General features: G+C 27.7%; 1 protein-coding gene across 1 annotated transcript in view; it reads right to left on the bottom strand.

Moving 5' to 3' along the window:
• Positions 1 to 9,952: 9,952 nt before the first annotated feature.
• Positions 9,953 to 14,447, bottom strand: part of LOC135931394 (spectrin alpha chain-like) — a 93,204-nt gene continuing 88,709 nt past the window's right edge. The window contains exons 40-46 of the mRNA XM_065468466.1: positions 12,111 to 12,223; positions 11,605 to 11,659; positions 11,361 to 11,455; positions 11,045 to 11,200; positions 10,723 to 10,869; positions 10,509 to 10,656; positions 9,953 to 10,351 (exon numbers count right to left, since the gene is read on the bottom strand). Of these exons, the coding sequence (XP_065324538.1) occupies positions 10,223 to 10,351; positions 10,509 to 10,656; positions 10,723 to 10,869; positions 11,045 to 11,200; positions 11,361 to 11,455; positions 11,605 to 11,659; positions 12,111 to 12,223 (843 nt within the window). The 3' untranslated portion in view covers positions 9,953 to 10,222. The remainder of the gene's footprint in view (positions 10,352 to 10,508; positions 10,657 to 10,722; positions 10,870 to 11,044; positions 11,201 to 11,360; positions 11,456 to 11,604; positions 11,660 to 12,110; positions 12,224 to 14,447) is intronic.

Consider the following 14,447-nt stretch of genomic DNA (forward strand, 5'->3'; position numbering starts at 1 on the left):
AAGTTTCATAAAATCCACCTCATTTAATAAAAAATAGATAATTTTAAAAAAATGATAAAAAAATTATAAAAGATTTCACCTAAAAGATTGCTTATTTATCTAATAAAATTTACAATATAATTCCTCAATAAAAGATGTATTTATAAAGAAGATTGTGAAAATCACTAATAAATTATGTTAAAAAGAATATTACATTTTTACAATATAGCAGCATATTATTTTTTTTATTAAAATAAAATAACATCAAATAAATAAATTTATTTTCATTTCAAAATATAATAATATAAATAAAATATTAAATCATATCATGTTTATTTGTTGATAATAATAAAATATTTACATTAAATATAAATAAAATAAATTATTTTACTAAAATAAATAAATAATAATTAGTACTAAGCATCGATGCAGATATTTGACTAATTTAATTTTAGCAGATTTATATAGGCTTAGCCGATTTTTAGGCTTAGCCTTATTAGGCTTAGGCGTAGTTTTTAGCCGATTACGCAACACACAATAGTTAATATTTCCTAATTATAATTGTTATCTCACTAAAAATTTGTAAAATTCAAAACCTGATATCATGCAATCACATGTAAAAAAATAATATATACACAAAGGATATAAAAAATAAATAAAATAATTAATATTAAAATTGATCTTAAGCTAAATATATTCTATATGCTCATAAATGTCATTCAAACCGACAAAAATTCGCCATGTGTGAATGTATAGATTATGTTGTCCTTAATAACCAAGATAAAAGAAAAAGTCCTATGAGAACTATTTGCAAATTATGTTTATACAAATATATATAATGTAACGATAAGTGTTGTGGACAATGCAAGGAAATTTGTATAAAACATCAAGCAAATTCACCGTGAATAAGGGGGTTAGTTATTGTTTATTATAAACAGTTTAATAAAATTTAGTCATTATAGTAAATTCAGTCTGAAAACAGGGATAGTTCATTATAACAAATTATCATAAATTTATAACTTCAAATATTTATTTTTTCTTACAATTACAACATAATTTTTTTTAAAAAAAATTCCCTTTTCTAAGCATTTAATTTTTAATTAAAATTGGGGTGTATATTTGTCAGTGGGGTATTTTTCTCCTGAAAACTTTTGCCAAAGTCTTTCTGCCCACGGGACTTTTGGTGTGTATTTTTGTTTAGAATGGGTTTGTCCAGAATTTGAGAATGTGATAGTGATAGACAAAAAACTAAAATATAAAAAATATTAAATAAATAATGTATTTTCCAATATATAGCTAGTTTTTTTGACATGATTCCAAGAGTTCTAGTTAGGATTTCAGAGTTTTAGAATACTTAATTTTTTTAAACAATATATATCATATCCGACTTAAAACCCTGAGGCATGATCGTAAAATGTAAATTATACAAAACCAAGAAAATATTTTTTTTTACAAAACCCGGGCTAATTTAAAAAAAATAAATTCAAATTATTTCAATTAATCAGATGGAAAATCATATATAAGAACGTTTATTAATATATTGCTAATATTTTCAATTTTCTTTTAAAGCAATTTATTATATAAACAGCTAAAATAACACAAATTCCGGGCCATATAAAATGATGGAAGTTCCGGCCAGAAAATGAATAATTAAAAAAAGTAAAAAATGAAATAAGTAGAAGAATAGAATCGGGTTGGTATACTAAAAAAGGGCATTAAGGAGCGGGGGGATATCTTTGTGGGTTATTTGAAAGGAGAGTAGAAAGGTTACGCGGTTTATCCATTAGGAACGATTGTCATTTATAAGGGTTAATTTGCAAATGGATAACTTGAGTTCACCATTCGAGTCAGTTTTGGAAATTTTTTTAGACTCAAAGCATGCTAGAGTTACCGATTTTGTTTGGACTTAATTCCTTTACAAAATTTTTTCGATAAAATAAATTGTTTCATTATCAAGACAAATTGTATAGTAGCCTTAGTTAAAAATATATTATTAAACAATATTTCCTTCGTTTTTAGATATAATATTAGTAAAGCCGTTTATAGAATCAAAACCTGATAGATTTACAAAGCTAATTTATCAGGCGCGTAAGCAGGAATTTGGTGTGGGGGGGGGGGGGATAATAAAAATTTTTAAGAAATATTATTGTTTTTTAAAAATATCAAGCATAAATTTATAAGGACAAATAACTATTTCTAATACACAATTTTAAATTTATGTGAATTATAAAAAAATTATATGTAAAGAATCACTTAAATGACCCATAATAGAAATTTGAATTTTTTGAGCCTTTACACAAAAAGTTTCTAAGGAATAATTGCATTTTATATGTTATATATTTACAATGTAAAATCCAAACTTCGTTGTGATTGAGCTAATATTTCAATTATCTCATCCTTGCTTGTCATCAAATGCCTATGAATATTCAAAAGATCCAAACCTTTCAATCTACTTTCAGATGTTGTACTTCTTGGTATGTTTTTCAGAGACCTGCAGGCCCGGCCCCCGGGCTGGACAGTATCTTAATTTTTTTAAATATACCCGGGCCGGGCCCGAAATTTTTTTAAAAAACACCAAAGCCGGGCCTGAAAATTTTATTTAAAAAAAAACCGAGTCGGGCCTAAAATTTTTTTAAATAAAGCCGGGCCGGGCCTGAAAATTTTTCAAAAAAACACCAGGCCAGGCCGTAAAAAATCTTTAAAAAAAATCCGGGCCGTGCCCTGCAAATAGTACTTCTGCAGGTCTCTGTTATTCTTCTTAAAAAAGAGAATGTTCTCTCATTAGTTTACTAATGGGAAGAGTTTATAAACCCTTTTAATACATTAGGAATTTAATCTAAAATGTGTTTGAAATAATGCAGAGCATCCATATCATTCTATTACCATCTGAAAAAGGTTAGGAAGGCTTTTGTGGAAGTAATATTTGCAGATTAGTAAGTGCTGCATGATGAATTAAAAATTCATTTATTTGGGTTATAAATGTATCTGTATTTAAGATATATTCTTCTACTTATTCTATATTAATGTTTTAACGATGAGATTGCCTTGCTACAAGTCGTGGGAGACAAATATTAAACACGTATAGCTCTGATTTTGACTCAACAATAAAATATCAAACTCTTCAACATTAGCCCTAATTTCCTTAAGTTCTGATAAAATGCTCTCCGCTATTCTCATCTTCTTAATCAAGTTAATGTCATGTTTTTGAAAAGTAATTCTTAAAATAGTTGTATAATTAAATAATACATTCTAATGAGAAATAAAATTTGGAATAAGCATTGAATCCAATAATTTTCTTGCTTCTGAGGAAATATTTCTTTCAGGCCATTGTGATATTTCAGTAATAGCAAATAATTGGCTCTTCTAACTTCTTAAAAGCTGTTAATGCTTGATGGCAGAGACTCTATCTCGTTGAACAAGGTTGCAATTTCTTTTTCCCTGTTGGACAAGAAGTTTCAGAAATAATATTATTTGACTAGAAATTTGAAAATGGTAGATAAATATTACGCCACTAAAAATTTGAAAATAATAAGTAAATATTACGCCGGTGAAATCGAAATTAATTGATAATAACTTAGTAGATAAATGTGATAATAAATGTAATTAAATATATATTTAATATGTAACAAATATAAATTAATATAAACTATAATATTTTTGAAAAATATATCCGACATCTGCATTTTTTGCGCCCCCCCCCTCCGCTGCGTACGCCAATGTAATTTTTTATTCTCAGATTAAAAATTATCAAGATTTAGGGTATATACTTAGCTTATATATAAATAGTGATTATGTAAAAAAGATAAAAATTTCCTTAGATGACAAAAGAATATATAAATAGCCATCTTAAATTATGTTAGTTGGTATTATAGAAAGAAATATAAAACGAAAAATAAAAAATAATAGATTTAACAATTGTGCTCACAAAAAGGAAACATAATTATATTTAAACATTTCGATTTTATTTTTGTCTAATATATAAAAATTCTTTGGTAAAATGTCTAATTTTATCAAGACTTTTAAAAAAACTAAATGTTATAAGGCGAAAAAAAGCTGTTGGTTGATGTAACTATTGGAATGAAAATAAAATGTTGAGAACCTTATATTTTTTGTGCCTGGGTAAGCGAATGGGTGTTAGTGTTTGATGGGAATGAAGAGACGCAAGTATAGTCTCATATTAAAGATTTACGGAGAGCCCAGCGATGGTTCAGGGGCGGACTGACAATGCTACGGCCTCGTGGGCTAATTTCGCCCCCATCCTCCTATTTGGAAGTCTTTGGTACGCTTTTGGCCTTAGGTCGGGATCCCTTTATTGGTCATATTATATATGTGTTTATTATTTCTAATATTTTTGGGACAAAAATATCTATAACAATGAGTTAAACACACTATTAGAATTATCACATTTTTTATTTAAAAAAGACTCGTATGAAAAGAATCCCATCTTTTATTTTAAGAATTACACATGTAAAATCATACTAATTAAACATATAAAAACATACATAGAGAAAATCCGTTAACATTAAAGGCTTTTAATTTTTAGTTTTCAACTTTTTTTTTTTAAAGAAAATCATTACTATACTAAAATGATAATATTAATAATAAATGTCTCTATCTCTTATCTTATATATATGAAATAATAATATATAGGTATTGCCCAACCCTATAGATATTAGTTCTTGCTCATATATCATATAAGTCATGGTCAAATAATTCTTCACAAAAAATAATAATAGAAATTTATACTAACTATGAGCAGAATCAGTTTCAGAAATTTCTGATTTAGTAATACTAGTAGTTTGTAGAGGTTGTGATGTTGCTTGACATTTGTTTAACTTAAAATAAGAATTAATGACTGATTGTTTCTTCATAATTTTAAAATAACCGCTGTAAAATAAAATAACTGGTTATATATTATAATAATAATGTGATATCTATATAATGTTATACACAAACACATGAAAATAAAAATATGAATGAATGATGATTTATGATGATTTAAATAAAACAGGATAGAAAGAAATTTAAAAACTAGACATGTTTTTTGAAAAAATATTCAAAATTTATTTTAAAAATATAAAAATAATCAATTCTAAAAAATTTATCAACTTGGGGGGGGGGGGGGCAGAAAAATTTTTGGAGGCCAGAGATTTTATCGGACAGGTTTGGGGGCTAAAAATCTTTTTGAGGGGGCCTGCCCCCCCTTCCCTTCCCGTGGCTACGGCCCTGATTAAATATTTCCGACATTTGGTTGAACCAAAAATGACTGTTAATGTTTCCTTTTCAATAAATTGAACATTTCTTGGTCAAATCACTATTTATAGTAAAAATATTCCAATTATTATTATGAGAACCCAGTTTGTAAATTCAATCCCATCCCATATTAGTTTCAACATTTTTTTTTACTACTCATAAATCAAGGAAAAGTGTTATATCATTGAGAATCACTCTCAATTTAGTTTTACCCAAAACCACAATCTCAGACCTATCAAATTGTATGACACACATAAATTCCTTTTCGAGTGGACTCCCAGACCAATACTTATAATACTTTTCAACATTATAGAAATGCTCGCTTCGGTATCGTACAGCATATCAATGTATCTATGGTCAATTCTTAATTTAACCCTAGGACACTGACATGGTTTCATTTCTCTTTCAGTCATTACATGTTTATAGGCTGATTACTATTGATTCTATCTGAAATATCAATATCATTTGAATATAAATTTTTGCATAAATTCAACTAGGAATTTAAAGGCTCTTTAATAATATTGACATATTTTCCCACTTAAAATTATTAACATCCTTTTTATTTGGATATTTAACAATACCCTTAGGATATTTTTTCCACTTAAAATCATTATCAATCCTTTTATTCGGATTATAATGAGAACTAACATATTTTAATTTTATCATTATGATTAAAAAAATTTCTATTTAAAATCATTCTTTTCATGAGTTATTTATATCTCATTTTTCCATTATTATATACTTTCTTAAATATTTGTTTTTTCGATATTTTAACTGCTATATTATTACATTATCTTATAGTCATTGAAGTCACAATTTATTGCTATATGTCCTGATTTTTTACACTTAAAACATAAACGAGACCCATCTTGATTTGATTGTAATGCATCAAATTTATTTATATTGAGGTCCTAATTTTCCTTACATTAGAATTTTCTAATGCAGATTTTCTTAACGGAAAACCTATTTGAAAATTTGGTTATTTTACTATGCAGGTTTCTGTTTTATGTCCCTTACAACGATACCGGTTATACACAATTTCAACAATAGTTTTATCCTTTGAAAAAAATTTTTCCCATTGGAACCAATTTTACCACCTAATTATTTTTATCACACTGATTACTCATATTAATCAATAATTGTCTGACACCAAAGTGTCTTTCTTCAAATTACTATATACCTTTGTCGCAACATTGATACATTTCTTTAGTAAAAATTTCAATGTAATAAATAACCCATATATTCGAATCCCGGAAAAAAACCCCGGGAAAAAAACCTCCGGAATATCGGTATATTTTTATTTGGATTTAATAAGGAATAGACAGATTAGTATTTTAAAAAAATATTATAAAAATATAATTTAATAATAAATTATATACATAATAATGATTTATCAATAAAATAAACAGGTCTTATTGCAAATTTTGTCAAATTTAGTCTACTTAATATAGTAATTAAGGATGGATATTGATTGTGAATTCTATTTAAAATAATCGGATTCGGGCCGGGCTGAGCCTAAAATTTTTTAAAAAAATTTGGGCCGGGCCGGACCTTGGAAATTTTTTTAAATATATCAATTTTTTATGTAAAATAAAAATATTTGATTTTATTTATTGAAACTAAACGACATATAACATATGTCTTTTATTTTGGTAATTATAAAAATTTTTTATATTTAAATAACGGGCCAAGCCGGTAAATTTTTTTAAAAAAATCTCGGGTTTGGGCCGGCAAAACTTTTTTAAAAAATCTCGGGTTCGGGCCGGGCCGGCAAAACTTTTTTAAAAAAATTTCGGGCCGGGCCGGGCTTGAAAAATTAGGCCCGATGCAGATCACTAATTGATTGTATTTATTACTATAGCAAAAATTTTTACGAAAATAAGTAATACATGGGTTAATTTTTTTCCCAGTACCAATTTGAACATCAGCATTTTTTCTTGTTTAAACACTGCGATTTTGTTTTCGGTGTCTAACTACCTACACGCCATCGTTCAAGTTTGGTTTCATCGGCAGCCACCTCGCATTTCATCTTTTTAATCAATACCCAGATTGATGGGTGTTTATTCCCAACCAGATTAGAAAAACAATGATTCGAACCTTCGCATTGATTATTTATGAGTTATTCGTTGAAAAGAGTGCTCTGATTCAAGTTTCTGGAGGAAATAGGCCCAATTCGACCTGTCTGGGATTGAGAATTGCTTCTTATAACCTCCCCTGATACTCCATTGATGTTATTTTTATCGAAATATTCAAGAATAACCTTACCATTGCTCGGAGTAACCGATCTAGATTTGCCATTGCATTGCCCACATCACATAAAGGAACAAAAGCCGTGCATCATGCCACAAAAAAAGTTTAGGACTTCATCGGTTCTGTATTGGCTTTCCAGACAAAGCTTTTGAGTTTTTCTATGGGTACTTTGACACAAATGGTAAAAGCATCCTCTGATTATGATGTGATCCCCCAATTGAAAAAATAAATTATTTAACATATTAATAATCATACCAATGACAGTTTTAACCGCGCTCATAGAAGACTTTTCGAAATCCATGTATATATATAATGGATCAGGAAATAAATCCCGTTCTTGAAATTTAGACATTATTACTTCGAAAATTTTTTCGTAAGTATTTTGTGTTTTTTTTTGAGTTTAATAGCTATTACTGATTGTGGCATTCGTTTATAAAATTATTTATCAATATTAATTATTGCTAGGTTATACTAAAAAAATTAAGTAAAAATTGAGAAGAAAAAAATTGAGAAAAGGTCAGAAAAATAAGGATTAACAATGACTTAAAGCAAAAATGGGAAGAAAATAATAAATTAAGAAAAAAGTTTTAATAAATAACGATTTTCATTTTTTTTAAATTTTTTTTCCATGGGGTTTATTTCCTATTACCATTATTACCAATAATAATATTGTCACTAATTATTTATATCAAATTTATTAAGATTTTTATACTTTGATAACTAATATCCTTATAACCGAAAATTTTATCAAATAGGCTAGGCTCAATATTAAGCAAATAGCCCATTGCATTATATAAAAATTCACTTTACTTTAAAATTTGTTGTAAAATTTTGTTACCTTATACAACCGAATTAATCCAAAAATTTTATCTTGCAAAATTTTAAATTACTTTACAGATTTTCCAAGAAATATTTACAAAAAAAATTGCGACACATTAAATATAAAAAAATTTTTTTACCTATATATCCTAATGATAATAATTTATTAAGAACCCTGTCCTAGAATTTTGTCTTTTCAAATATTTACCTTAATCATAATTCAGATCCTGGTCTTCACGGTCAACAATAAAATATTTGTATAAATAAAAATAAAACAAAGAAAATTTCCCAAAACTCAAAAGTCTTTATTCAAAATCGGAAGAGATCAGTAGGAACAGGATCGGAAAGAAGGGATAGGAAGCGACGGGATCTGAAGGGAAAGGAAAAAAAAATATTTTGATTGACATTTAAAAAATATTACTCTTCGCAGTATTTTATTGAACTGCGACAATTATAAAATATCATTGTTAACATAAATATTATCAGTTTCATCACCGAGGCAACCCCGAGCATATGCCACAATAAAGTTTTTATACTGAAAGGGAGGGTAGCATTATGTATTTATTAATAGCACCTAAAAATTAGGATAATCTTTAAAAAAGTAAAAACACCACTTATTTTTAAAATATTCAAAGTTTTATAGGTTTAAAAATTTAGAATCTAAGAAAATAATTCACCGGAAAAAAAATCCCCGTTTTTAAGATATTAAAAATTACAAAATAAATAAAATGGGAGAAAAAATTCCCTATAAATATATCCACGTAATAAAAATCCTCAAATAAACATAAATATTTTGAGAAAATCAATTCCGGAGAATTATTTATTAATAATTATTATTGGGGATTTTTTTCCGGGGAATTATTTTCCGCTTACCAAAAATTTATATCTTGTCCATATCCCCTTTTGGGTGTTACAAGATTTTTTAAATTTTCTAGAATTGGAAACCAGTCCAATCAAGTGGACAATAAAGCATCTCTAATTTACAATGAACTATAAAAAAAGCGGAAGAAAAAAAATGTTCTAATTCAAGGTTCTTGGATTGGAACATTTCAACTTATAATAATATATAAATCAATCATCAAAATACATATATTTTTATAAAGAATCTAAAAAAAAATTATGTAACGTACGTCTGATGCTAAATGAATTGTGTGCATGCTTTATATTATATAAGCCTCGAGATTTGGCAAATAGATGCCCAAATTTTATTCCATCTATGCGAAAAATCTCCAAGCTTACATAGTATTAATTTGTTTAGAATCTTAATCGGGCCATTTTTACATATTGACCCGAAACGGACTCTTTAACAACATTATAATTTTCCCAAGAAAAAAATTAACACAACTATAAGTTGAAATATCACTAATAAATAAAATTATATTATTCTTAAAATGATCGTTTTAGAATAATGATTGAATCCCATTAGTTCACCCTATCAGACCTGAAAAGACCTAGCTATCAATTTTTTTAATTTACAATTTTTTTTTGGTTCAATGTAATATAAACCGGTGTATCTTCATTCGTAAGACGTTATCCTTACAAACTATGTGAAGTTAATATTTTGCATATCTATTATCTTTCATATATAAATAGTAACAAATATGAATTTAACAAAACTATATGTAAATTTTGTATTTAAAAAAAAACTAATTGTATAAAAGGCTAGATGCTACAGGTATATATTCTCTATAAAAGGGGCATGTAAGCAATAATTAAGTAAATGTAATGTAAAAAGTATTAAATTTAAATATAATATTCAACCTACGTTTTAAAAAAAATTCAACAATAAAAATGCAATGTAGCAAAAAAGCAATAGTATAAAATATCTCAATATTGTAACATTGGTAAATATAATATATAAGTATAAATAAAAACAATATTAATTTTTTTTATAAATTATGTAGCTAAATGATTTTAAGTTTCAGATTTGAAACAGTTTTTGGGTGAAATCAATGTAGTCAACTGCCCCTCTTATCTCCCGTCCACTTTTAGGATCGACGTATATATTCATGTTCTTAAGGCAGAACTCGGCTTCGTCTGGTCTAAGATTCTGGTTTTTTTTAAATTATAGCAATTATAAAATGTATCAGTATATAAAGGAATGCATATGAATGTTTAATGATACAATATTTCTTTATTAATATTTTTTAAAACTCTACTCTGTTTTATTAAATTTCAAAAATTATATAATTTGTAGCGAGACAAACCGATCTGATTTCGTCTGCTAATATGTAGGGTTTGTTTTCGGAAGTGAGGGCTTTGAATGCTTCAATGATTTCGTCATTGCTTGAAACGTTTTCGGATTCTTTGGCTATCATAAAGGCCATGTATTCTTGCAATGAAACGTAGCCGTCCCTGAATTCGAAATTTTGGATAGTATAAGAAATATTATAATAACCAAGCAATTGATATATTAATAACCTATTGGGGTCAACGGCGTTGAGAATACTGTCAAACTCGGAGTCGTATTCGCCCTCCTCGACCATGGGTAGGTCGTAGCCCAAGGCTCGGAGACAGGATTTGAACTCTTTGTGATCCAGCTTGCCACTCTTATCCTTGTCGAAATGTCTAACATTCGTTTTTCGTGTTAATGAAAAACAAAAACTATGTAGGGAAGGGGGAAGATAAAAAAAATGGTCCCCTAACTTTCTTCATTTTACCTCCCACTTACCTTACTATCTTCATCCACTCCTATTTTTCCCCAAAAACTATAAGATAGAAATTTGTAATTAAGAATTATTACTTGAACATCATGCCGAACTCTCTGAGAGTCTCTTCACTAACACCACAAGTGTTCCTGGCTTGAATCTGTTGCTCCAAATTGTGTTGAAGCCTCATTCCTAAATGATCGAGTTGATCCCATTCTTGTGCCAGACTTAAGGTGCTATGCTCGGTGTACCTTAAAAATATCATGTTAGATTTAAACTTTTTTCAAGCAATCTTATCACATTAAAAAAGGCTTATGCAACTGTGATATTATCATAACAATTAAAACTAACAATATTTTTAAGAAAAAAATAGATTTAAATTTTGTAAAAAAATAATTTCAAATAAAATACCTGTTATCAAATATAAGATTTTGTTCCAATAGGGCACCCAACTCTTCAATTTGCCTCAAGTGGGATTTGTATTCTTTCACTAAATGGGCATTGTGCTTCATTAAGGGATATATATGAGATATAGGATAAAAAGTGTCATAAAATGCAAAAATTACCCAGAGAAAATATCTAAGATGGATATTATAAATACAACAAATAAAAAGCATGTAATTTATAAATAAGATATCCTTCGATAAAAAAATACCTTTATGGTCTCAAGTTGCTCTTCCAGTGTGCCTGCTGATTCCATCATAGCAGTCCTAAGATTTTTTTAAAAGTATAATGGGATATATAGTCATAGTTGAAATATCATTATCCAATTAATATCAATGGCCGATCACAAACTCGAACAATATATTAAATTGGATTCAATTTTCTAATTTTATCCAAGGCTATGAACACGTTCCCCTTAATTTGACGGAAAGCACTATGTAAATTTAAGAAAATATGTTGCAAAGCTATGAACCAGAACTCTAGGTTTTGATCCAAAAATTATCTCAACCCATATCCTATTTAAATTTATAAAGGTTTCCAAGTCCATATTATTTGTAATTAAAAAATTATTTTTAAAAAGTTCGGCTGACAAATATTCTCACATTACTTCAATAGCTCAAATAAGATTAGCTATATTGAAGCTCTCTGTAATATCTGTAAAATTTTTATCGAAAAAGGCACTAAGGTAGTTTTAGTAAATTATCAAAATAAGCTGACCTCCTCTCGACCAACCAAGTGTGGAAAGCGTTAGCGTGATGAGCGTACTGACGCCTAAGCTTGTCATTTTCGATTTGGCGAGTTTCTTCTTTGTCTAGGGCCAATTGACGTTCCTTGTATAAGCACGATATATATTATATAATGGAATGTCTATTTCTAATAAAAAAAAATAAAGCTTAAGGTTTATAAAGAAAGATTTTTTATAGTTAAGGTTAATTTTATAATTTTAAATATGCAAGATCTAACCAAATATTAACTGAAAGAGGGCTATTTTATATTAGGGTTGGCAAAAATCGTCATTTTTTGATTTAAAATAATTTTAAACCAATACTGGAGAAAATAACTCATAAGGAAGAGTTATTAATGGAACATGCATTCATTTTATTAAATTAATGTTTTTTTTCTTTAAAAGATTAAACAATTGTTAAATTATCAATATTTAATATTTACCCATTTTTGATAATTATAATTCTGAGTATGTCATTTATAATTTTAAAAAAATTAAATTCAAATGTTAACATGGTATATTTTAATTAAATTATCTTACTCCCATTAATGGTCAATATTTTCTAGTGGATAAAAATGCTCAATTTTTTCAAATTATATTGATTAATGCTCAAATATGATATTCTAAAAAAATCAGCCAAAAAAAATCCTAAATAGAAAATTTAGCTTGGTGCATATATGCACCGTTAACCATTAAGAGGTTAAAAAAGATAAAAATTATATAAAATACTATAAGATCAAAAAACAACAAATATCTATATTCTTTTTTTGTAATTTATAATAAAAACGAGAAAATGTTTATATATTATGAAAATCCTTGAAACATTTAATATGGAGTGTGATTTTACATGTTTGGCACATTTATCTTGAGTGCGTATGGCAATATCTGCATCTTCGTCTTTTTCCATCTATAATTTTGGATAAATAATGTCCAGATGAATCAATAGGGTTTTCACACTGTAATGCAAACTGGCTGGCGTGACCTGTACTTGAATTTTTTTCAATTTTTACCAGCGTTCGAAGGAGGTAGTTAGTAACTTCTCGTCTAAATGCAAGCAAACTCTTCTTGTCATCTCGATTCACGAATTTCCAGATTTTCCATGAATTTACCAAAGCTACATCAATAAAATTGGTGAATATTGGCCACCACCATTTTTTCCCTCTTATTTTTATTCTATATGTAGATATTAGATTATCACATAGATCAACTCCACCCATGTGTTTGTTATAAGCAGTTACCATATTTGGCTGAGGAATTTTTATTTTATAAGATATTTTCTTAGAATATCTTGAAACATTAGAAAGCAAAGAGATGGTGTGGCATGTCGATGCAACAGTCACCACCGAATTATCATTCCAACGAACTACAAATATTTCGTTTAAATTTTTCAAACCTATAATCATAATATCCTCTTTCTTTTTTTGTTACAACCTTTATAGATTCAACTGGGCAATGCTCTATTCTATTGTCCCTCACAGTTCCAGTTGCAAAATATCCCATTTGTTTTAAGTATGACACAAGAGTTTAAATGATGTAAAGAAATTATCAAAATATATTATGATAATTTGGTTTTTGCAATGCCTTTAATAATTTTATGATTACATTTCCACCTAATCCATATTCATATTTATTTTCGCTTTTTCCTTGATATATATCAAATGAGAATACGTAACCGTCGGAAGAAGCCAATATCCAAGACTTGTATCCGAATCTAATTGGTTTTCCTTTTATGAACATTTTGCAAGAATGTCTTCCTCGATATGGTATCATCTGTTCATCTATTGATAAATGATGTTTGAAAATTCCGAATTGCTGAAATTTATTATTCAATATATTAATGTAAGGCCTAACTTTATAAAATCTATCATGTATATCTATTTTAGTATTGTCTGCCAAATGGATATTATATTTCAAATTTCAAAATTGTAATTGGGTCATTGTATCCAGTACATTCTTTCTTGTGGGAGAGAATGATATCCAGTAAATAATAGAATTCCAATAAATCTCTGAATATCTTGGATGGTTATGCATATGTTAGGTCTATTCATTTGTTTAGCATAAATATTACTTTGTTCTACAATTAGGGAATATAAGTCTTTGTCGAAAATTAAAGAAAATATATCTGATGGACTTTTACCATGTAAATCATTTTCAAGTTTTATTATATCTTCCTTTTCTCCATTGAAAGGGCTTGAAGAATATATTGCATCCGTTTTTCTCCATTTTAAATTATGAGAAATTCGAGAATAGCTTCTTGTAGAATATGGTTCTGGAAGGTCGTCATCAACTGAATTATGAATCTCCAATTCTCCAGCTGTATCTGAAGGCAA

The sequence above is a fragment of the Gordionus sp. m RMFG-2023 genome, chromosome 1, assembly GCF_954871325.1.
Source record: "Gordionus sp. m RMFG-2023 chromosome 1, tfGorSpeb1-WG-v2, whole genome shotgun sequence".
Lineage (NCBI taxonomy): Eukaryota > Metazoa > Nematomorpha > Gordioida > Chordodea > Parachordodidae > Gordionus > Gordionus sp. m RMFG-2023.